The sequence below is a fragment of the Daldinia loculata genome, assembly GCF_022478755.1.
Source record: "Daldinia loculata strain CBS 113971 unplaced genomic scaffold F4817scaffold_4, whole genome shotgun sequence".
Taxonomy (NCBI): domain Eukaryota; kingdom Fungi; phylum Ascomycota; class Sordariomycetes; order Xylariales; family Hypoxylaceae; genus Daldinia; species Daldinia loculata.
This window is the reverse complement of record NW_026054858.1, coordinates 245,168-268,155: the sequence shown is the minus strand read 5'-3', so window position 1 is coordinate 268,155 and position 22,988 is coordinate 245,168. Positions and strand designations below refer to the sequence as shown.

The window sequence follows — 22,988 nt, the reverse complement described above, 5'->3', positions numbered from 1 at the left end:
GACTTTTTATATGTAAAAACCTTCGAAATAATACCAGAAACTGTTAATGGTGTCGATGATGTTTTTTTAATTCGTAAACCAAACCAAGTTAAAATGTTAACGAATCGTTTATTATATATGTAAATACCTCGGTAATGGTTAAAAGTAATAATAAATGAAAGATTACTTATGTTTAACCGCATTTCCTTTTTTTTTACTACTGTTAATAACTATTATAACGGAGGTTTAAAGGTATAAAAAACCATTCCAAAAATATAAAACTATTCCATGTATAAAAATTATTTTATATAATGGAAACAACGGAATTAACTTAATACATTTTAACATCGTGAAATGATTTTAAAATGCGGAATAATTTCGTAAAATAAAACGATTTTACTATTCACGTGACTTTCACGTAAAAAAGTGGGGCAAAGGTCGAAAAAGTCGAAAAAAAAGTCGAAAATTAAAAAAACTGGTTTTTAAACCTATAACTCTTGCGTTTGTGTAACCATAAACTTTATAATTAATTATAAAGTTTAAAGTTTTAACGTTTAAGTTAATGGGACGAGGTGGTTAATTTTATCGAATTATTTTAAAATATAATTTATTTAATTTTAACTTTTATAACTTTTATTTCGGAAAAAGTAAAATTTTAACTTGGAAAAATTTAAAAAATTTTTATAAAAATTTTTTTTTTTTTTCGAAATTTTTATAAAATTTTTTTTTTTTTTAAGTTAAAAGTTAAACAATCGTTTTTAAAAAAAAAACGATTATATAAAATGGAATGGTTTTACGGTTATAAAACGGTTTTTATAAAATAAAATTTTAAAAATAAAACTTAAACTTATTATATTTAAATTTTAACCAATTAAAGCCTTTAAAACCTAAAAACGTTACGCCGTATAAAACCATTTTAATTTTAAAATCATTTTTTTAAACCCTTTTTTTCCGTTATGGTAAAGTTAATAACCGTTAACTAAAATAACTATTAACGTTAAAACTTAAAATAATGTATATTAAGTATTTATAAAAAAAAACTAAAAGTTATTTTATTTTTATCGACTATTATTTTTTATAATTAAAAATAATCAAACATAAAAACGTCGTTATTTAAAAAAAACTATATTAATCCTTTTAAACCGTTTAAATTAAATATTTTTCATTTGCCATAAACCAGATTTTTATAGTCTCACTTAATGACAGCATATTATTAGCACTATGGTAACTTTAAAAGTATTAGTATTGGATAAAGATATCAAATAAAAGGGCTTGTTTAAAGCAGCAATGAGGCTGCCAAAGGTGCAGTAGCGTTTTTATGATCGGCCCAAAAGGGGACTGACTTGATGGCGCTGGAGACTTGGCTAAACATCAGTGCTCATTCATGAAATGTTTTATAACCGCTGAATATCAAGACTCGGGAATCGGGATCTTCCTCCTGGCATTCGGGAAGATGCAATAGATAGGGTCCATGGCTGCTAAAACCCGGTATCGGAATATAAAGATATCTAAGGGTCTTTGACTTATTATGGCTGATATCTTATCTATGTTGGCATTACTAGCAAGCATATTGCTAACCATCCAGAGCCGTTAATTTTAAGCCCATACCGCTTTTGGGAAGTATATGCGGCTATTCCCCCCGCAACTAGTCTAGTCCCTGGCCTATACGTGCATGAAGAGGGGAACCCCGAGATCTTCCTATCATCGCCCATCGCCCATCGCCCTACTAAGTATACTTATCAGATGATAGAGGGGCAAGTGCTGCAGAGCTGAGCCCAGAGTTTCTGATACTGAAGCACGACAAGGCGGCGAGCGGAGCTCTTATCAGGTAGTGCTGGGATAATACTATTGGTAATTGGTCTTAGATACATACATCACATGTGTGTCACTGCATCATTCGTATTATAGACTACTAGAGAGTTAGGGGTATAAGAATTATCACTATCAAGATGTGTTTGCGTGTGATATACTTAAGTTTGTGCCATCCCCGCGAGGGTTTCTTTTCAATATTTTCCTATTGTAGTTTACGCCTCATACCATAGTCGCAATGGGTTCTACAATTTCCGACACGGTTCCGCACCCCTTCGATCCTTTGAGTCTAGATGAAATCCAGACAGCTATTGGCGTTGTAAAAAAGGCTCACGGAGATGTGTTCTTCAATGTTGTCTCACTGCATGAGCCGCGAAAGGCGGAGATGATAAAATGGCTAGAAAATTCAGCCGACGCTCCTCCACCGCCCAGGATTGCTGATATCGTCGTAATCGCCCCCGGTGGCAAGGTTTATGATGGGTTGGTTGATATCGCGGTTGGCAAGATCACTAAGTGGGAATTGCTGGATGGATTGCAGCCTATAGTAAGTCTTGGTGTGTCGAATGAATAGGGGTATTGCTCACAATGGTGTCTAGATAACTATGGAAGAGCTAGTTCTTGTTGAGCACATTTGCCGGAAGGACCCTAAAGTTATTGAGCAATGTGAAATCAGTGGAATTCCAAAGGAAGAGATGCACAAGGTCTATTGCGACCCATGGACGATTGGTTACGACGAGAGGCACGGCAACAAGATTCGACTCCAGCAAGCACTGATGTACTACAGGCCCAATGTTGACGACTGCCAGTACCAATACCCTCTAGATTTCTGTCCCATATTTGACGCGGAGAAGCAAGAAATCATTGCTATTGATATTCCCAAGGTACGGCGGCCACTGAGTAAGGCTGCGCCAATAAATTACCATCCTGCTGCAATTGAAAAGGCGGGAGGATACCGTAACGACTTGAAACCCATCAACATAACTCAACCTGAAGGAGTTTCGTTCAAAATGAAAGGGCGCGAGTTAGAGTGGCAGAACTGGAACTTCCATATCGGTTTCAACTATCGGGAGGGTATCATCCTCAATAACATCACTTACAACGACAAGGGAACCGTACGCCCAATATTTTACCGACTCTCCCTAGCAGAGATGGTGGTACCTTAGTGAGTAACTTGGATCGATTCATGGGAAACTTGCTAATCATAAACTCAGTGGGAACCCTGAGCATCCTCATCAGCGGAAGCATGCTTTTGACCTTGGAGAGTATGGCGCTGGGTACATGACCAACAGTCTTACGCTGGGGTGTGACTGCAAGGGTTCCATTCATTACCTAGATGCACATTTCCCTACAAGATCCGGCAGCCTTCGCACCATCAAGAATGCAATTTGCATTCACGAGGAGGACGACGGCATATTATTCAAACATACCGACTTTAGGGACGAATCGGTCATCGTCACCCGAGCGCGGAAACTCATCGTTCAGCAGATTTTTACTGCTGCCAATTATGAATATGCCATACAGGTCAGTTTCTATTAGAAATACAGATGGCAATTAAATACTAACCTGAAGCAGTGGATCTTCCATGTGAGAATTCAAGTGTGATTTTGCATTGTTCATACTACTGACTTCAACTTTAGCAAGATGGTACTATCCAACCGGAGATCAAGCTCACGGGCATCCTGAATACTTACGCCATGGGCCCTGATGAGGATACTAAGGGCTGGGGAACTCAAGTATATCCAGGCAAGTTATCAAATATCGACTTCTCTATATCAAACTCTTGAGATCTATATTAGTAGCTAACAGTAACCAAAGGTGTCAATGCGCATAATCACCAACACTTGTTCTGCCTACGGATTGATGCCAACGTAGACGGGCCTAAGAACACAGTCTTCATGGCAGATGCAGTCCCATCTGACGCGCCAGTCGGCAGCCCAGAGAATTATTATGGCAACGCATTTTACGCTAAGCGAACAAAGCTGGACACGACTGGCAAAGCAGCAACAGACTACGACGGCGCTACGAGCCGCACATGGGACATTTGCAACACAGGCAAATTACATCCCTATAGTAAAAAGCCAGTGAGCTACAAGCTCGTCAGCCGAGAAGTCGCTAGGCTTCTACCGAAGGAGGGCTCTCTAGTCTGGAAGAGGGCCGGGTTCGCCAGACACTCGGTCCATGTTACGAAGTGTAAGTAGACCACCTACCCCCTTTTCTCCCTCTCCATTCATCAAACGGGCCTTCTAACTAAGAATCAATCCTGTAGATCGAGACGACCAGCTGTGGCCGGCAGGGCGCCACGTTCCCCAGACATCGGGAGAGCCGTCAATTGGTTTGCCGGAGTGGATTGGGGATGGCACGGAATCCATCGAGGACACAAACGTGGTGCTATGGCACACCTTCGGAGTCACACACATCCCCGCTCCGGAAGACTTCCCTGTGATGCCGGTTGAGCCCATCACATTGCTCCTGCGTCCGCGCAATTTCTTCTCTAATAACCCCGTCATGGACGTCCCGCCTAGCTACTCCAGTACCCCCAGCCAAGTAGCTGCGAACGGCGCGGGGATTGTCAATGCGACAGACGGAATGAGCAAGCTCGCGTTTACTAACGGAGGTAACAGTTCAGGAGGCTGTTGTGCTACTAATGGGGCCAATGGCACGAATGGGGTCAATGGACACTAAATGGGTAAAGCATCACTTGTGTCGAGACGAGGGGTCTGGCTAGTGTCTATATTATCATGAAAATCTAGCATCAAGATAATGGAGTTTGCTGCTCTTTGAGAATGGGGCTCCAGATATATTAAGAAGTAAGAATTTGGGTATCTAGAAGTCTGGTGAACATGGAAATATATTACAAAGTACCTCTTCAAAATAGGATCTTAACATAGGAGGTAGCTATATAAATAAATTGAACAAACCATTTGATATATTAATCCAGATTATAAACCTCTAGTAAAAAAGAAGGAGCTATATATAATAACACGTAATATTAATATTAAGGTTAGCGCTGGATAACAAGTTCTCTTTGCGGTTCGCAGAAGTCGTTGATGTCGACCCTTTCGCTTTCCCTTATGCTATCATCCGCCAGTTGTGCCCTTAAGCGACTTCGCCGGTATCGAACCGTCTCGGCCAAGTTTTCATTGTCTAGCAATTGAACAACAACAGGATTCATGGTCTGACCTGTCCTATCAATACGGCCGGCGGCTTGCCTCTGCTCATCTCTAGTTTGAGGATATTCGGTAATGATACAATAATTTGCTCTTTGCAAATTATGGCCCTTTCCTGACAAGCGGCAGGTAGATACTAATATCTTGTTCCGACTTTGAGCGGTACACGGCTGATTTATCCGTCCGAGCATTGGGGCACGTCTGCCAGGTGGTATTCCGGCGTGGGCATAAATCCAATCAATCTTCGAACCGTACCTCTGATAAAGCAGCATAAATAATAAGAAGGCCGCAATCTGGGACTCAGCAAAGATTAACATATGGCGAACCCGACTGCCATCCTCCGGCTCGGGTCCCGGGTCCGGAAATCCGGTACTATCATCCCAGATGTTTGTCCTCAGCTCTATCATATGGTCAATGTAGTCACATATTTTATGAAACTTCGGAGACGTCCTTTCCAATTCCTCTCGCTTATCCCAGTAGTCTGATCGCCGCAATATAGATTTTACGGTCTCCTCTATATCGTTATTCGCCGTTCCACTAGACAATCCCCGCTCGAGAGCATTCGTTATATCCTTCGAATATTTCATAACCTCGTCCTTTAAGATCTTTTCGTACGGGAGTTCCTCGTGATCGATGAGTTTTGCGAGTGCTGGTAATGCCGAAGAACGTAGGATCACTTCGTAAGCATGAATTGTAGGTCCAGCAGAAACTACAGTGCCCAGTAATTCTGCTTGGATTGACTCCTTTTGCGGTTCTGGGTCTCTTTTCCCATCACTTTCCCACGTTGCTTTTCTCTTCGTATACTCCTCATCTATCCAGGCTACAAAGGGGTAAAAAGTTAAGAGTCAGTACAGCCAAAACTAATAAAATATTAAACACCGAGGAAACTTACATCGCACTGTAGCGGCCAACCTTCGATGGGAATGTCGGACCTCGTCGTCAAACATATCGCATATCTCCCAATAAATAGGCACGGGAGGATTTCCGATTAGGACCTCTCTAAATCTTTGGCCTTTATTTCGACAAAGCAATGCGAGAGGTATGAATCCTCTTAAGAATTCTAAGAGCCCCATGTACCTTGTATTGTTGTCTTCGGGATCATGATTGACGAAATACCCCCAAGCACTCACATATTGGTCCAAGTCGTCGATCTTTTCGATTTTTGGTATGAGCTGCTGCCCCGGCACCTGTGCATGGAGAATATGCTCGACAAATGGTCGCCAGTAATGCGGACCGCCGCCCAGCATCGAAGCCGATAAACCAATAGCAACAGGAACTCTAAAACAAGTGTTCCGAAGCGTCGCTAGAGCCCTAAAAGGGTCTGTCGTGCTATTCTTGCTCCCATGATACTTGTGTACCTCGTCCATGAACACATACCCGACCCCCAGTTCATATGTTGTCGCAGGTCTTCTTCTGTTTGGGTCTTCTATCTCTATTTTATACGGTGCAAGCAGTTTCACCGTGCCGAGCGGGCTTGCAAGTATAACATATCGGGATTGCACATCCTGCCTGCCAGGCCGTATTTTCCTATCATGCAGCTCGCCCCGCGTCATACGTACAGCCGCATCATTGTGTGAGTGAGGCTTACGATCCCAATCCCGGTGGGCGACAGTAAATATCATATCCGCAGCGACGCTTCCATCCGAGGAGTCAACCCACTTATCGACTTCTTTTAGCCACTAAAATAACAGTCAGATATTAATCATTTTCACAAATAAGGACATGGGTGTAAGGGGTTCTCGATATCACGTACCTGATCAAGCAAATCTGCAGGAGCAATAATTATACTAGGCGCCGACATCGTTTGCCTTGTAAACCGGAAGGCCACCGATCCCGGTACACAAGGGCATATGAAACGAAATCTGGATTGTGCCTGGCTGGGGCAAGTCGTGATAGGCGTTTGTACGCCTGTTTGGTTGGGAAGGTGATTGAATTGAGGAACGGGGTCACTCGTATTCGCTTGTTTCTCTATTACTTTTCTTTGTGCCCATTCGAGAGATACTTCTCGCGCAGCCGTGTGCATTTGATGACGAAGTACGATAACAGCCAGTGTCATCCCCGTCTTTCCAAGCCCAACATCATCTCCAATCATACCGGCCCGGATGTTACGAAGAGGTTGCATTATCATCCAGTAAACTGCGTGCATTTGATACCCCCTTAGTCTTAACTTAAGGCCTGGAACTTCCACCTCCGTATCATTAGTATTACATCCGAAAAACTGACAAACACTTTCCCAAGTAGTCGAGTCAATTTGTGCCTGGTTGATGTTGAGTTGATTCACAATTGCGTTTGCACCGTCCGCCATGCTGCTCTCGTCTACATCTGCATTTGATTTATCTTCGTCATCTTCGTGTATGACGTTAGTGCCCTCGACGATAGAGTTCATATCATTAATGCCCACCTCCTTCTTAGCACTTGAAGGGACCGGTCTCGTACCCGACGCGAGATCTCGGCCCGGTGTTGGGCCACCTCCAGCGCCTCGGCGAGCAGGTAGTGCCCCGCCAGCAGGCGGTGCCGGGCGACGGGTAGGTGTGCTAATTACCTTATCAAGGGAGCCGGGAAAGGGTGACCCAAGTTCACTGGGTTTTAAAGTCCGTCTTCCTGCAACTGGGCCCGGACCTACACCTCCACCTCCGCCTCCGCCTCCAGCTGGTACTGCGGCTGCGGCTGCGGCTGGGGCTGGGGCTGTATTCTCAGACGGGGGGCCTAATCTGAGATATTTAAAACCGTCGGGCTTCTCGGTCAGTGGATGCTCGCCCGATTGAACTCTAGCCAAAAGGACATACCAGGAATTGGTACTATCAAGTACGGATGAGGGTGGTCCCGGGTCTAAGAACACATCACGCTTTACTATCTTGTTTATCTCCAAAAACTTTCGGAATTCTTCGTAATCGAAATCGCTCGATAGCCGACGTACCGATGCTCGACCATCTTGTTTAATAAATCGATTAAGGGGTATATTACCGTAGTGGTCCAAGCTTCGTCCTTCGGGTAGTTTTACGTTTACACGTTCTCTCGGGTTTTCAACCCCTTTTATTCTGATGATCAGAGTATCGAGGTTCACCGCATTGATAGGGTCGGTAGACATTGCCAACTAGTATCGATAAACAAGATAATCTTCTATAGTATGTCCTGATGGGTTTATATATCAACCATAATCTTAACCTATACTGAGTTCCTTTAGTCTTTTAGGTCATTTATGATGATGATGACATAATTACAATCCTCATTGCTCACAGTCGCGTCTTAATATATAGTGATCTAGGGAGTTGTAGTCTTACAGTAAAATTAACATTTAGCAGATAAAACACATATTCATAGTTTCTAAGAACATAAAGAATATATTTATCAAGAATAAGAATGGATTTGTAGAGTAAATAAAGTTATTATAGAATAGAATATTAAGACATGGTGTCTGTTGAAGTGAAAAGTTGAAAGAAACAGACACATTTGCGCCATATCTTCTACACCCAAACCCTTTTGAAAGCCTAATATTTACTTGAATAAAGCCACAATGTCCAGGTACATTTCATGTCCTTTATGTCTTTGTGTTATGTCATGCTGGTAGAATATCAGTTGTTTTTCTGCTTTTTGGTTATCCATAATGTTATGTGGCTTGACTGCGTTTGTTACCTGAATAATAGTTAATTGACTTTAATAAGTCGTCCTCTGTTATCTAGACGCTGGTTAATTACCTCTTAGGCACCTTATTTGAAACTGTCTGCTTTAGTTAATATAAAGGAATGAAAACGAACGGGATGAATAGTTCTAAAATTACTCAAAAGAACTGCGTTGATATACCAAATTTCAGGGTTTAATGTAATTGTAAGTCCGTATCTATTGCTTATTCCCTCATGGGGGTAAATGCGTACGGGGTAATCATTATTTGGTATTTATCCTCTACGAGCTAGTTCCAATTTCTATTCGTTCTATCCTGTTACTAGCACTTCTGTGTTCGAATATCTATTGCTTACAAGAATATTAGGTTAGGCCGGATAGACTGGCTTAGAGAAAGGCTTCCTACTTGTGAGCATATACTAGTATGACTTCAGTACGTCAATGGGCAACGGCAGCTCTCAGTGTGCGTCCCTTACATAACGGTGTTGGTAATGATGGGTTTGCTTATACCTACATATTCAAACCAGAACTGTATGGTACTGGTATCGTTCACACTATGAGTCGCAGGCAGCAAGCGGATTCTCGGGACCTATTGTAATACGGATGTCGTGGTAAGTGCGACAGGTAACCCGACCGACTCGATCTGGCTAAGTGCGTATAAACCACCCAACTGTTCTCCGGGAAAACAAGGGTCTTACTTAGCAACGGAGGCAATATTCTACGAGAAGGCCGACCGAACACAAATGCCGGCGACCCAACCCGGACCAAACGCGTATAAATAACTATTGCGGTAATGATCCTTTATCGCGGACTGTGTCCGCTTACCAGCTATCTCCTGACGAGCCCGACGTAACAGAAATACTCCCCGTCGAGCTACGTCTAAATGGGTCGTCTAACTTGTGGTATATGGCGAACCGGCTCAGGAGCACCTAGAGAAACGACGTAAGGACAGGTCGAGACCAACTATAATCGGCAACTATGGCTCATGTTGGGACGGATCTATTGCCAATCCTAGAAACCCCCAACGTCGCGACGTCCAGATGCTTTTGCGCGGTCATTATATCGTGATTCAATGGGAGCAGGATAACCCGGGGATTTGGCTGCTCCACTGTAAGTGTATCACGATTCAAGACGAAGTAATGCGGAGGGCTAACATTTCAACCTAGGTCACATCGCGTGGCATCTATCAGGCGGTATGGGATGGATGGTATTGGAACGGCCCGACGATTTCTTTAATAATGAAAACATCAGCAATGCCATGTCACAAACCTGAACTGACTGGCATGCATGGACTAGTAGGAATATAGTTGATAAGTATCCAGACCTGTCCTGAAATCTTGATGCCGGCTAACGAAGTTTACAGACCAGATTGGAGGTGGTTTATGGAAGATGCTGTAATTTACTTCCGTACCTATAATATAATCGTAATGAATATTATCCACGAGTCGCATATCCCTGCTTAACTCAGTGCAGGGTAGCCATCATGATCCGTGCTATTAATAACATCACGCCAATCTTTGAGCAAGAGCAGAGTCTCCTCGCATTTCCCTTTGATCGTATCGTAGCAATCCCTGCCCAGAGGGAATCTCAACGGCACTTCTTTTCCCAGCGCGCACCCTTCCTTTCTAACAAGGTCTAGGATGATTTCGACTGCTTTCTCCGTGTCACCGGGCTGCGACCGATCTTCCTTCGCTAGCCCATCCATATTGGCCTTCGAAGCCCCCGCGTAGTCTGGGATACTGGACGTCACTGAACGTCGATTGCTCGGCGACAAGAGCATCGTTCGGAATCTACCGGGCTCGATTAACAAGGTTCTGATTCCAAAACCTTCCGTTTCCCGACTCAAACTTTCGACGAGGCCTACATCCAGTTAACAACGAACCCTGATTTTGGCGGCACGAGTTCATTACCTTCCAGAGCGAACTTGGATCCGGCATAGGGACCGGTGAAAGCATGCCCGTGCCAGCCCGAGAGAGAGCTGATGAATACCATGACACCCGACTTCCTCTCTCTTAGATGGGGTAGGACTGCGCGCGTTACCTTGAAGACTCCGAAAACATTCGTATCAAACTGGGCAAGGAGCTGATCGTATCTAGCATTTTGTAAGCAAGGGATTTCGTCGGAATACGTTCTGCCTTACTCAATATCCTCCCACGCTCCTGTCGCGACGAATGCGGCGTTATTTACTAATACATCGATTCTCCCGTATACGGCTGTGGCCTTAGCGACAGTGTCATTGATGGATTCCTGAGAGTGGGTGACATCGAGTTCTAATGTAGTCGCCCCGAGTCGCTCAAGATGCTGGAGCTTGTCTAGCTTTCGTCCAGTGGCAACGGCAAGATCCCCTCGAGATAATATCTGCTGGATCAAAATCTCCCCGAATCCGGAAGAACAGCCAGTGACAAGCCATACGAGTTGAGTCATAATGTTATTGGTAAGAGTCTGTTGTAGGAGAGTTTCTGAAATGTTTGAGAATAGATGGAATGGGATGTGTGGGATTCTGTGTTTGTGATTGAGGCCATTGTGGTCGATATTTATATTGCTACCTCGTAGCATGCTAACCGCTGATCAATTTCTACAGGATACACGCACTTAAGCATAGGTTGACATCTTTTAACGCCGACAACCCATTAGATATGCAGAATATCCGGCGCTCTAAGTGAAGTCCGCCCTACGTGTAGGTAAAACGATAGAAAGGTCCGATCACGTGAAGCAGTCCAGCCGAGACTTCATCTGACAATAGTCCGCTACAGTCCGCTTACAGCCAACCAAAGGCCGCCCCTATCTACTTTGAGGTGTTAGCCTGGTGTGTTTATTATAAATCATCTGCTGATGATGTCTACTTAGGTACCTAGGTAGGCAACTATCAGATAATTAGGACGGGATATCATGAAACCGAAGGAACTTATATAGTAAGACTACCTAGTACTAAGCTCATCAGTGAGCTGAAATGAGTGTTATGTACTTGATGGCGTGGAATCCTTATAGCCCGAATCCTCCCGGTCATACTTTCGTCTGGACGCATATCCTTTCACTTCACACATACATAATTCATTACTGCTTTTTGCTAAGATTGGTTGTATCAATCAGGGGTGGAATTCCAAGCCAGTCGTAGCATCCCCCCAATGAGCATTGATATAGTCAAGGGGAACATGGACCTTTCTTTTCCATGGCCCGCTTGTGCCATATTTCGGCATCTTATCCTCTACCTCGGTATAAAAGGTAGATGTCAGAGGAGAGAATGGCTCAGTTTTCATGGTCGAGTCCTTCGGAACGCGTGGGACAGCAATCCTAGCGCCACGCTTCTGCATGTGCTTCAAGACTCGGAAAAAGCGGGTAGTAACTAAGTCGGCGTTTATAGTCCATGGGATGTTGACGTATGCCATCACGAGCATCATGTTGGGAATGTCCTGTATCATTGAGAAGTTCCATATGAATCTGCCTCCCCACTCTATCTTTTCGCCATCCACCCTGATATCAATATGCCCGCCGAGCAACGTTCTTAACCCCGTCGCTGTAATTATCACGTCGGTTTCGATTACTTGGCCGTTATCCATCTCAATAGCCTTATCTGTGACACGCTTGATTGCGCCGGTTACGATACTTGTTCTCGGATCATGGAGAGCTTGGTAAAAATCCCCCGAGGGAGCCCAGCCGAGGCGCTGCTCCCAAGGTAGATATCGAGGCGTGAAGTGAGGGTCAATGTCGACAGATTTTGGCAGCTGTGGAAGCGCCTTATTGATGAGATAGCTCTTGGCGTACATAGGATAATACTTGCAGAATAGTATGACGAACCAAGAGAAGATCGTGTTCCACACTCGTAGGAATGGGTGCATCCATGCCGGACGGGTATCATCGTCGGGCACTGCTAATATGTAAGAAGGACTTCTCTGTATCATAGTAACTCTGCTAGCTTTCTTCACTAGACTGGGGACAAGTGTAATAGCCGTTGCTCCGCTACCGATGACGGCCACGTCTCGCCCGGCATAGTCGAAATTATCAGGCCAGAACTGAGGGTGGATAACCTGGCCCTTGAAGTTTTCAATGCCAGGAATATGGGCCTGCCGTGGAGTGTCGTAGTCGTAATATCCTGTTCCTAGAATTACAAAGCGTGCCTTAAACTCCTTAAGAACGCCATCATGGCTCACGTTCACAGTCCACTGTGCTGACTTGGAAGACCAGTTCATAGACAGGACTTTGTGCCTGAACCGAATATGACGATCGAGGTTGTGCTTAGACACGGATGTTTCTAGATATTCCTTTATCTGGCTACCCTGTCCGATGGCTTTGGGATACGGCCAGGGATGCCATGTAAGGCCATACATGTAGAGGTCTGTGTCTGATCGAACCCCTGGATATTTGAAGAGATCCCAAGTGCCGCCGACGCTGTCTCGGTTTTCGAAGACGGCAAACGTAGCTTGCGGAAACTCCGTTTGCAGTCTATAGGCACTGTTGATACCGGATATCCCAGCACCTACGACAATTAAGTCGAGGGTCTCAGGAGTGTTGGTCTTTTCTGGTAAGGATCCCATGTTGATATGTCCCTTCCTGTAACTAGGAACTTCACATAGGTGGTAGTAGCAAATTTTGTAGTGAAATAGTTTCTCTGTCAAACTAGGGGTAAGAACTAACACAAGTTCCCCGACATCAAATCAACACAACTCGATTGAATCAAATATGATAAACAAAGGAATTTTCTTTTACAGGAACTCGCAATGAGTAGTAACTTATATTTCCCATCTGCTATAACATTACCCGAGGCTGTACGCGGTGGCGATCTAGACATGGCCATATCGTCTAGTCTAGTCGAGTAGAGTCTTTATTTTCGAGCGCATTTCAGGGTGGTGTGTACGCTACTATGTTGCTCGTGATGCCAATAATCGTTGGAGAACATAAGGAAATAGTCTCGTGGCGTTGGTGTAACATGGGGGTTCGAATCATAACCCCCTAAACTAACGAACTTCTTTGTTCTATCTCCGCATTCGAACTCGTGTTGGCCCCTTTCAGCTTTGTTACACCCCGCAGATGGTATTGATTTGTCACATTGTACAAGAGCGTAATGACGAAAGTAAGGCGATACCGATTGGTTTCTAATGATACTAACCCGTGCTTTTTACGCCCTCTTAGCGACACGCACTTGATAGCTGCTTTTTTGTTTTGCTTTTTCTTGATCACCGTTACTGAAACAGGTCACAATCCCGAACCGCGCAGAAATATTTATCTAATGCCCGTACTTAGTTCGTGAAGTGAAGCATGGGTGCTGATATCTTATTATATTGCTAACAAACTGCCTCAACCTGGCAAATAGTCATTTCTACACGTAATGGCATCTTGCCCATAGTGACTACCTACGTCATACCAACATGTATAACGCTTTGACCGCATTCTCAGCCGCGGCAATATGCCATGGCCGGATATCTGTTTCCTTGCCTACCATGCCACGCGCTCGAGCTAGTGTCCCGAGCCCTCGGTAGTACGTAAGTATTTCCCTTAATAAAGATTCATATGCTCGAGGGTTCCCCTCATTATGTACTAGGTTGACCTCTAGGAGGACAGGAGGGTCTTCAACTCGCGTCCCACCACGTTTTACTAGATACCCACTGATTAGTGCCGGATTCAGCTCTGTCAAGGAAGTCGAGTTGTTCAATCTGTGGGATAGGACGGCACCCCACGTTTGATCGGTGATTTCGGTTAATGTAGCGTCACTATCGGCTTCTGGATTGTTGTCCCCGCTGGGCGTCGGTGTGCTTGTAGGTGCATTCTCTCGCATGGGCGTAAGTGGGTTGCCGCTTTGCTCTGGCGACACCATAGACCCTTGTGGCGTTGAAACCGGCGTGGTGTAGAATACAGATAAGGCATTGCTTGTTATCTTAACTGCCGGGGGGAGGAGTTGCATAGATGGGTCAGTGTCTACTACGATCAGCGTTAAGCTGATCGATGCTTTTGACTCTGCTTGAGCTAGAGCAGACCAGAGTTCTATCTCGGACTGTTCCATCGTACCGGATTTCGCGATAATGATTCGCCAGTGCACTTTCCGAGCAGAGATGAAGTCACGAGTGGCACCCCAGATCTCTGTCGTAACATCCGCGATTGGCCTCGATAGACATTTTCCTTTTCTTCCTAGACAGTATGATGCCGTCATTTGTTGGCTACCCCTATTATCTGTCCAAGCCGCTGTAACCCACCTTCCATCTATGCTTTGCGCATAAGCGATGTGGAGGCAAGTGTTCTCGTGTAACAACGACGCGGACGGATTGGTGGTCAGTTTGAAATCGATCATCCTTGGTGGTGGTTGTTCAAGCATTATTGCCGGGGATGGTCCCGCTCCACCAAATTGAGTACACCTATCGTATGTCTCCATGGCCAGTTTACAAAACTCAGAAGGAGATGGCATAGCGACTGAACATGAAGACGCTATGAAATCTTGTGGTATTAGTTGTAGGGCTAGATCGTTAACGATTGATAACTTTTTACTCGAAAGTATCCTTCTGTATCCCTCGAAGATCTGGTTGAAAGCAGCGCAGCATTCTACTGCCGATCCAGCAACATCTGGCGAATAGACGAAGAAGATGACGAAATTTATCTCTTCAACCATCATTGATGCTAGCACTTGACAAATTTTATTAACGCAGCTCGCTATTGAGGGCCGTAGAAAAGATGAGGACTTGCTGAATGGGATTAGGTCTTTCTCGGAAGCGAAAGGAAACATGCCGTTCTCTACACCGGATGTTGTAGGAAGACGGCTGAATGAACCCAGTTTTAATGATTCGTAAATGCTACGCATTCGATCTGTGAACACAAGCATATCATCTGCCATGCCTTCGTTATTGGGAAAAATACAGAGTGCATTGATGTCTTTATTTCCAGGAGACGGACTTAGTCCAAGACTCTCCCAGAAAGCGACAGCAGATGGCAAGACAGACAACTTAGACTCATATCGCCGCAACTCAAAATGTGGCGATGGGATCTGGAATAAACTACTTGGCCTCATCTGGTCGGCTCCCGGTGGCCTTGGTTGCATTCTTGTAGGTTGTCCGAGAAGGGGTACATCTTGAAGTTCAATAAAGGGACGAAATTGATACTCCGTAGCAGTTGCAAGGCATGGGGGAAGGCTGGACTTAACATCCTGGATCGATCTCCGTGTGAGATTGGTAAGCTGGCGGCGCTGGTAAACTCTTGATTCTAACAGTTGAGGTGTTGTAGTAGTCGAAAAGGTGGAAGTAGAAAATTGGTCTGTAAGAATTTGTGCCGCCATTATCAACTGATCATCTGGTAGTGATGGTGAGAAAAGTGGCGGTTCCGGGTCGGCAAAGTACTTGGTGAGTGGCAAGTCCGCCTCGGACTTGCACGCATGGGGCAACTCAAGTGGTAGATGAGGCAAGCTCAGGTCTATAGATTCAAGCTCCTTAAATGATGTAGCAAGGGACTCCCTATCGTCATCAACTAGTCGTCTTCTCACACTCAAGGATTTTACGGGGGATAATGGCTCATCACTATCGTAGCTTAAATCATCCTGATCCGATACAAGACTAATTTCATCAGCGTCCGAGTGCGTCTCTTCGAGGTTTGAAGGGCTTGGTCGATTCGATATGGGGACCTGGGAACCAGGTGGGTGAATTAGAAGATGTCCGATCTTTGCAGGGAGTTCTTTCAAGCCTTTCCGGGCCTTGACATGGCGGCGCAAATAGCTCGTCGTTGGCGGTTCATTCAGACCAGAAAACTTGACATCTTCTGATCGCTCGACAGAGTAGTCGAACCGCCCACTTCCTTCATATTTACTGTTCACTGCTGATAAGCAGGGCCCAAAATCCACTTTATCAAAAATGCTGTTATGAGGAAACGCTGTTATACGAGAGTTCTCCTGAACTGCATGGTGGTTATCAAGAGACGCTTTAATTCTCTTGAACACGGTATCCGGATTGAATGGACTAGCGGGCCGTTTGACGCCCGCAGACTGAAATCTATTAACGTCTAATCCAGCTTGGCGTCGCGCTTCATCTCCTAGCGAGCTCCGTGCATGTCTTAGCTCAGGCTTCGTGAACGTTGGCGAAGCGACATCAACTAAGCGAATATCCGGAGGTCCTCCCTTAGCTTGAGACTCTTGTACCGTCGGAAGGCCGACGGTAAGGCCTAAATTTGAGTCTGAATTTGAGATGCCAGGCAAATCAAGGGAACTTAGGCCCATGTCACCAGGCTGTTCATCAAAGAAATTAAAATCAGCCTCGGTGATATCGGTGTCTGCAAACATATCGGGACCCAATTCGCCGAAGAGGTTTTCTGACTCAAATGAAGCACCTATGCGCTCACGTTTCGTGTCCGTATTCTCCCAATGATCTCCGTATGATCTCACATTACGAGTCCCATCAATGTCTAACGCAGATGTAGCCGCGTTATTTCCAGGACTAGAAGCCGTACCGTCCATAGACGGCGTCGCACCAACAATATTTTGGATATTACCGTCTGGAGGTGTCGGATACAAACCAGGCGGTACACCAGTATTATTAGATCGCTGTAATGGCAAAGGAGATAGACCACTGGTATGCTGATTTTGACCGTCTCCTAGTGTAACTTCACGAGCCGTTGCAGCGTCTCTCTCCTTTTTGTTTTTTATGAGTGTCTCATCCCGCCCCCCCGCGTCTAAAAACCATTGCTTAGCGACCCTCAGAGTGTCATAATTCCGGTCGGATTCAGACCCCGAGACATCATCTCCTTCGCCTCCAATTCCTAGTCGCGAAAACATCTTACAAAAGCACAAACTGGCAGGCCACGATATGTTTGAAGTACCTACTAGCGGTGTCCGTTTCCCATCTACGTTTTGCTCTGTTGGCTTTCTTCGTATTCGTTGAAGAGTAATCCAACTTTGGGATTCACAAAATGAAGACGGTATGTTACGGGCCTGCAGGAATTTAGAACAAATATTCCGCCATGGCCCATCGTCCCTTTCAGACCTAAGCCTCACAATCTGAGTATCGGGGGACTGGCCAAAACTACCTTCGGTAGCTACATTATCAGACGTAATGACGGGGTGGCAAGTAGCAAACATTCCTAATGGCGCGGCTAAGACAGTAACACCAAGAGACGGAAGAGGATATCCAAGGTTTTCAGACAGGTTTGTTATACCCTCCGCCAGAGAAAGCGAAAAAGATATGACAAGGCTGCCAGTTGTTGTGAGATATACGCGTAAGGAAGCGAGAGTTGCAGGAGCAGTAGCGTAGTCGTCATGAGAAGAGCTCGAAAGAAGCAGGGTCCGGGAACTTAGCGGGATAGCCCCAGTGTTCGCACAGAAGCTAGAAGATACCGCAGAGAGAGTAGCGCAGATAAAGTTATCGTAGACATCTTTTGTTGACGTCGAGGAAGCGATTTTCGAGTCCATGGGTGGGACTGTCCTGGACTCCTGCTCGCTTGGAGTGGAAAACGATTGAGCTGACGAAAAAGTAGCGGACTGCATATTTCTATAGGCCGAATCTAGAGCAGCCGATCCAGTCGAGGATGAGGAGCTTGCTGGAGTGTTGGCGGTATTTGGGCCATGTGTACGACTCTTAACGAGTGTCGCCGATTCAAAGGTGCCCTCCTCGGTCAAGGAAAAGCTCAACCCAGCACTTCCAATCAACTTGGGGAATGTAGGTATTGCTGATTGACCTCCCTGCAGCCTGCTCTTCTGCAACAAGTAAAAGCACCATACACCCCGTCGAACCGTATCGTAATATGCCAGGAACCCATCTTTCCGGAGCGCAGTCTCGAGCTCGAGCGCATAGGAACCGAGGGATGTTAAGGTTGGGGAGACGGGATCGTAGAAGGCGAAGTTAACAGAGGATATATTATTCTATATTAAAATCACGACTTAGTTAGCGGATGCGCCGATACAAATAGATCAGTATGTCTTGGTGTCTTGCACTCACAATTACTAATGTATTAGTCTCATATTCGCCAGTGTCCATATCGTAAATCGTATCAATCATTCCGATTTAGTAGTCGTTTCCGTACAACAAACACAGAATTCCTATAATCAAGTACCTGCTAACATAAGAATAAGATACAATGAACAGAGCGAGTTGGATGAGTTCGTTTCAATCTCTGAGGTCTCGAACACATGCCGAACTCCATCTCCGCAACGCCTAGTGAAAAGGGGCAATGCGAAGCTGGAATCGGACAGTGAATACTGAAGCGGACGAGTAAACAGCTATCGCTTCGTAGGTCATAGAGTTGATCGCAGCATTGGCCGGTTATAGGTATGTGATCATGGCCAGATGGTGTTCTATAGAAGGGATGGCTGAGGATGGCTGAGGAATATTTGAGGTCCCGTACCAAGTACCTAATTCAGGTATATTTCCGGGCGTTGAGGCTGGCACGCGGGCAGCTGTGGATCTTACCTAAAGTACCTTGATCCATTATTGTGGCTAGGGCCAATCACCTACCGGGCGCAATAGATGGTGGATCTCGCGTTATGCAAAGAACTAACCTTAGGTACGGATTAGAACTACATGTACCTTATCGAATCGTAATCTCCACTGAAATTCTTCTTATCGCCCCTCTACTTTCTTTTTCTACCCATTGCCTTGTCGCGTGTTATTTCTTTCCTCCCCATCACCGTAAAACTTCTGTCGGCAACAATTGTGAATTGTGTCGCCATGAAGGTCACCAACCAAGGAGATGTGTCGGTATACACAATAGCTGGTGCTAACACTGCGCGGCCTTTACCAGACTGGTAAGATAATTAGTATCTTCCCCGACGAGAACGTTGATACTAACTAGATCTACGCAGGCTCGCACGTCGCCGGAAACGCAGCTTGAAATCGGACCCCGAGTATCAAAATCGAATTGAACTACTTCAAGACTTTGAGTTTGAGGAAGCCAGCCAGTGTGTTAGAGTTTCAGAGGACAATGATTGGATTATGTCCACTGGAACATGTACGTCGCAATAATGCCCTATAAAAGATCCTTAGACAACATATTAATGTCTAGCAGACAAACCACAATTCCATGTTCACTACCTACCTCATCTCTCCCTATCATATTCGAGGCATACAAAGTCTCTCAATACGACGTTCCTTCTACTCTCGAGCGATTACACGAAATCCCTACATTTACAGAGCGACCGAAAACTTGAGTTCCATGTAAGCATTAAAAGATTTTGAGAGGAAGTGGTGCTTTAAGTGCGAGCGGAATATGTTAACATATGTACGATAGACGCCCGCTGGTTGTCACTACGAGTTACGCCTGCCTAGGTACGGAAGAGACCTTGTTTACGATCGGCATGCTACCGAAGCGTTGGTTCCCTCAGTCGGCTTAGATCCCGATGGTAATGGTGAAGTCTTTCGAATGAACCTTGAGGTTGGGAGATTCATGAAATCATATCAGATCGATGTTGGATCCGACGACGGCGTAGAAGGCGGCTTACAGGGAAGCATCGGCGTCGGCAGTGTCAATACAGCAGCAGTTGCCGAGAACAGCCACAACCTATTAGCATTTGGCACATCTGTTGGCTCCGTTGAATTCTGGGACTCGCGATCCAAGTCGCGAGTTGCTATCCTTGGCGGCCAGGAGGGTGAAATAACAGCCCTCGACTTTAACCCGTCGGGTCTTTCGTTAGCGACGGGCACATCAAGTGGGCTTATTAAACTTTTTGATCTTCGAAGTCCGAAACCGCTGTTACAAAAGGACCACGGTCCAGGATTTCCGATCAAAAGTCTTATCCACATGACTACGTCCTCTCAAGAGAAGAAAGTCTTATCCGCCGATAAACAGATGATCAAGATTTGGGACGAGCTTGACGGTGAGACTTGGACCTCTGTTGAACCATTAGTCGATATCAATTTCGTCACATGGTGCAAGAATACAGGAATGATCCTTACGGCCAACGAGGGTAAACCCCTTCATAGTTTCTTCATCCCACAACTGGGGTCTGCGCCGCGGTGGTGTTCGTTCCTCGATAACATGGTCGAAGAGATGGCTGAGGAGGTCAGCACTGATCAATACGACAACTTCAAGTTCCTGACATTGCCGGAATTGAAATCTCTAAGCCTCGCTCACTTGATTGGCAAGACGAACTTGCTGCGCCCTTATATGCACGGTTACTTCGTCGCTTCGAAGCTGTACGACCAAGCTCGGTTAATCGCCAACCCTTACGCTATGGAAGAGGAACGTGCAAAACGCATTAAGGAGAAGGTTGAAAAGGAGCGCGCTAGCCGAATCCGTGGAAATAAGAAGGTTAAGGTCAATCAAAAATTGGTTGATAAGTTACTCAAGCGACAGGAAAGGAGGGCACATGTCGATACGAATGCTGGTGTGCTAGGAGATGAACGATTCACTCGTCTATTCGAAGACGAAGAATTCAAGATTGATGAAAACAGCCGCGAGTTCCAGGTCCTAAATCCCAGCACGAAGGTCGATCCGGAGACAGGTGTAAAAAGTACGGTCCCCGGTCCGAAGTTCTCAGACGAGAGCGAAGACCTTAGCAGCACTAGCGAGAGTGATGATGAGATGTCACTTAAAAGGACTACGCAGAAGGGGATGGTCATGCGAGTTAGTTCGTCTAATCGGGAGAGCAGCCACTTGTCAAAGGACGCCTCTCTAGGCTCGAGAGCTCAGAAGTCAGGCAGGGTCAACAAAACCCGAAATGGCGACGTAGTTGGAGAGAGACAAGTCACATTCGTGCCGGGCTCTAGAAGGAAGAAGAACGATGAAGCTCCGAAAGCTCAACCAAAAGATAGACGAACTGACCCACGACGAAGTGCTAGTACTAACGTCTTCAGGCGGCTTTGATACCCAGCGATATACTAGCGATATTGATACAAATTTAATAGGCAGTTGGCTCCCTTTCCTGGACTCCATTCTCCAATTATAAGTGAGGCCATTTAAATACCATGACCGACCCGACGCCCAAGTCTTCTTCCAAGTAACCATGACCTATCCGAAATAGTTCGCACCGCGCGATTGTTTACTTCCTCGTCCACTTCTTGCCTCTCTTCTCCGAATCCACTCTAGTAGTTGACTGGGCAAGGCCCTTCTCAACATCTTCGGGCCGCAATTTAGGTGTTGGTGGTACATCATCCAAGCGAAGACGACCTCGAGATGAGTTACCGGAGGATTCCTTAACCGACCTTGGGAATTCCGATCGACGGGGTGTGAGAGCAGTGACTACCTTCCTTGCCGAACGACGAATGCTCTCCCTAACCTTCCATTCCCTCTTCTTGGCCAGGTAAAAGAGCACCGCTGTAGAGACTACGTCGTGTTAGCTCATTGAAACCAGCCGTTATGCGGAAGAACTCACTGCCAAGTACACAAACAACGGCAACGACAACTATTATTGCAACTATCGCACCATGGGAAATCTGAATAACGCCAGGACTGCTTCCAGCTGCCCCTGCAGAATCGTCAATGCTGCCGCCGGAACTGATCGAGCCCGGTCCACTGTCGCCTTCGTTATAAGGTTCATCCGTCGCCAGCGGGAATGGGTCTGAAGTAGAGGTCGCCATGGTGAGCTTGCACTAGCGAAAAAGAAAGGAATATAAGTGAGAGCCGGCACTCTGGTTCTTTGTAGAACGACGTGGGACGACGTAAGGCGGCCGCTACAGATTTTGAGCAAATCTCATCCAGTCATACGGGACGATATTGAAGGTAGGAAGAGAACCAGGATTTGTATCACGCCACATCGGGGCTCTTGATACTTATGAACGAGCAACTCGTCCTGGTGGGGATGGTTAGTTGAGGCGCTTAGAGAAACCATTCTGTAAAAGCATCCTAATGATGTGACGGGATTATGCATGGTGGGTGTTGATAGGAACCTAGGTACTGTCTCTAGCTCTTCTATGTAGAGACTTAATGCACCGCTGGCAGTTGAGACCTCAGGGGTCCCGGCACTTTTCCATAGTCCTCATTGGGTGCCACCAACTCAGACGCAGGAGTTAAGCAATAAGATATCTTTTATTTAGATGGAATCGAATTGTTATTGGTAGTTGAAATATAGCAAGCGCTTAACAAAGGGCGCTTTGGGACTTGACCCCTGGCTGTTTGACCAATCAGCATATGTTAACAGGGATGTTAGGAGGTACCGTTTCTTGTGGCCTCCAAACGCTGCATCTTGTCACATTTGTCGCCCAGGCTCGTTCCTCGTGGTTTGCTTGTAATTTGCTGGAGAAATTCTTATCACGGAAAAGTTTCTAGTAGAACAGTCATTTGCTCAAGGTAGTTATCTAGTTCGACCGTATCTCCGTGCTCTCTCAATTATTATGACAATTTCGGAGGATGCTAAGTACCTAATATAGGTAGGTACCTCTTATCTTAAAACAGCACGTCATAAACGCTAAATGCCGGCCTTCAATTGCGCATACGCCTACGCTTCGAAGTCCATGATAGACTCCAAAATTCCTTCATTTACAACCAAGATAGAATACAGTAAACCCCCTACCTAATACA

At 45.5% G+C, this 22,988-nt stretch overlaps 8 protein-coding genes across 8 annotated transcripts; 3 read left to right on the top strand and 5 right to left on the bottom strand.

Annotated features, from left to right (window-relative positions):
• Positions 1 to 1,860: 1,860 nt before the first annotated feature.
• F4817DRAFT_325323 (copper amine oxidase) lies at positions 1,861 to 4,721 on the top strand. The gene is made up of 7 exons (XM_049301759.1): positions 1,861 to 2,332; positions 2,385 to 2,950; positions 3,000 to 3,309; positions 3,361 to 3,372; positions 3,426 to 3,531; positions 3,604 to 3,978; positions 4,055 to 4,721. The coding sequence occupies exons 1-7, from the start codon at positions 2,027 to 2,029 to the stop codon at positions 4,468 to 4,470; spliced, it is 2,091 nt and encodes a 696-aa protein (XP_049162900.1). The 5' UTR covers positions 1,861 to 2,026; the 3' UTR covers positions 4,471 to 4,721.
• Positions 4,722 to 4,789: 68 nt separating this feature from the next.
• Positions 4,790 to 8,043, bottom strand: F4817DRAFT_366743 (uncharacterized protein; the record flags this gene model as incomplete). The annotated part of the gene is made up of 3 exons (XM_049307017.1): positions 4,790 to 5,775; positions 5,848 to 6,634; positions 6,709 to 8,043. The coding sequence occupies 3 exons, from the start codon at positions 8,041 to 8,043 to the stop codon at positions 4,790 to 4,792; spliced, it is 3,108 nt and encodes a 1,035-aa protein (XP_049162899.1).
• A 1,570-nt stretch (positions 8,044 to 9,613) lies between these two features.
• Positions 9,614 to 9,846, top strand: F4817DRAFT_311993 (uncharacterized protein; the record flags this gene model as incomplete). The annotated part of the gene is made up of 2 exons (XM_049300074.1): positions 9,614 to 9,683; positions 9,740 to 9,846. The coding sequence occupies 2 exons, from the start codon at positions 9,614 to 9,616 to the stop codon at positions 9,844 to 9,846; spliced, it is 177 nt and encodes a 58-aa protein (XP_049162898.1).
• Positions 9,847 to 10,032: 186 nt separating this feature from the next.
• F4817DRAFT_356157 (NAD(P)-binding protein) lies at positions 10,033 to 10,997 on the bottom strand (the record flags this gene model as incomplete). The annotated part of the gene is made up of 3 exons (XM_049305760.1): positions 10,033 to 10,433; positions 10,484 to 10,665; positions 10,714 to 10,997. The coding sequence occupies 3 exons, from the start codon at positions 10,995 to 10,997 to the stop codon at positions 10,033 to 10,035; spliced, it is 867 nt and encodes a 288-aa protein (XP_049162897.1).
• A 466-nt stretch (positions 10,998 to 11,463) lies between these two features.
• Positions 11,464 to 13,669, bottom strand: F4817DRAFT_325320 (FAD/NAD(P)-binding domain-containing protein). The gene has a single exon (XM_049301758.1). The coding sequence runs from the start codon at positions 13,103 to 13,105 to the stop codon at positions 11,660 to 11,662; it is 1,446 nt and encodes a 481-aa protein (XP_049162896.1). The 5' UTR covers positions 13,106 to 13,669; the 3' UTR covers positions 11,464 to 11,659.
• A 110-nt stretch (positions 13,670 to 13,779) lies between these two features.
• On the bottom strand, positions 13,780 to 18,856 carry F4817DRAFT_325318 (mediator complex subunit 13 C-terminal-domain-containing protein). The gene is made up of 2 exons (XM_049301757.1): positions 18,473 to 18,856; positions 13,780 to 18,396 (listed from the first exon to the last, which is right to left on the bottom strand). Exons 1-2 carry the CDS (start codon positions 18,530 to 18,532, stop codon positions 13,927 to 13,929), a joined length of 4,530 nt encoding a protein of 1,509 aa, XP_049162895.1. The 5' UTR covers positions 18,533 to 18,856; the 3' UTR covers positions 13,780 to 13,926.
• A 248-nt stretch (positions 18,857 to 19,104) lies between these two features.
• On the top strand, positions 19,105 to 21,615 carry F4817DRAFT_177834 (WD40 repeat-like protein). Its single transcript, XM_049298301.1, has 4 exons — positions 19,105 to 19,278; positions 19,336 to 19,481; positions 19,539 to 19,687; positions 19,761 to 21,615. Exons 1-4 carry the CDS (start codon positions 19,202 to 19,204, stop codon positions 21,333 to 21,335), a joined length of 1,947 nt encoding a protein of 648 aa, XP_049162894.1. The 5' UTR covers positions 19,105 to 19,201; the 3' UTR covers positions 21,336 to 21,615.
• On the bottom strand, positions 21,423 to 22,713 carry F4817DRAFT_177843 (uncharacterized protein). The gene is made up of 2 exons (XM_049298302.1): positions 21,844 to 22,713; positions 21,423 to 21,794 (listed from the first exon to the last, which is right to left on the bottom strand). The coding sequence occupies exons 1-2, from the start codon at positions 22,046 to 22,048 to the stop codon at positions 21,511 to 21,513; spliced, it is 489 nt and encodes a 162-aa protein (XP_049162893.1). The 5' UTR covers positions 22,049 to 22,713; the 3' UTR covers positions 21,423 to 21,510.
• Between the last annotated feature and the right edge of the window lie 275 nt (positions 22,714 to 22,988).

Bases quoted from the DNA above. Each gene is read 5' to 3' on its own strand.
- F4817DRAFT_325323 (XM_049301759.1), top strand. From the start codon at position 2,027: ATGGGTTCTACAATTTCCGACACGGTTCCGCACCCCTTCGATCCTTTG. The intron at 2,333-2,384 runs GTAAGTCTTGGT...AATGGTGTCTAG, and splicing joins TGGATGGATTGCAGCCTATA to ATAACTATGGAAGAGCTAGT. The intron at 3,532-3,603 runs GCAAGTTATCAA...CAGTAACCAAAG, and splicing joins GGGAACTCAAGTATATCCAG to GTGTCAATGCGCATAATCAC.
- F4817DRAFT_325320 (XM_049301758.1), bottom strand. From the start codon at position 13,105: ATGGGATCCTTACCAGAAAAGACCAACACTCCTGAGACCCTCGACTTA.
- F4817DRAFT_325318 (XM_049301757.1), bottom strand. From the start codon at position 18,532: ATGATTGATACGATTTACGATATGGACACTGGCGAATATGAGACTAAT. The intron at 18,397-18,472 runs GTGAGTGCAAGA...ATTTTAATATAG, and splicing joins AGACTAATACATTAGTAATT to AATAATATATCCTCTGTTAA.
- F4817DRAFT_177834 (XM_049298301.1), top strand. From the start codon at position 19,202: ATGAAGGTCACCAACCAAGGAGATGTGTCGGTATACACAATAGCTGGT. The intron at 19,279-19,335 runs GTAAGATAATTA...AGATCTACGCAG, and splicing joins GCGCGGCCTTTACCAGACTG to GCTCGCACGTCGCCGGAAAC. The intron at 19,688-19,760 runs GTAAGCATTAAA...TATGTACGATAG, and splicing joins ACCGAAAACTTGAGTTCCAT to ACGCCCGCTGGTTGTCACTA.
- F4817DRAFT_177843 (XM_049298302.1), bottom strand. From the start codon at position 22,048: ATGGCGACCTCTACTTCAGACCCATTCCCGCTGGCGACGGATGAACCT. The intron at 21,795-21,843 runs GTGAGTTCTTCC...AACACGACGTAG, and splicing joins CGTTGTTTGTGTACTTGGCA to TCTCTACAGCGGTGCTCTTT.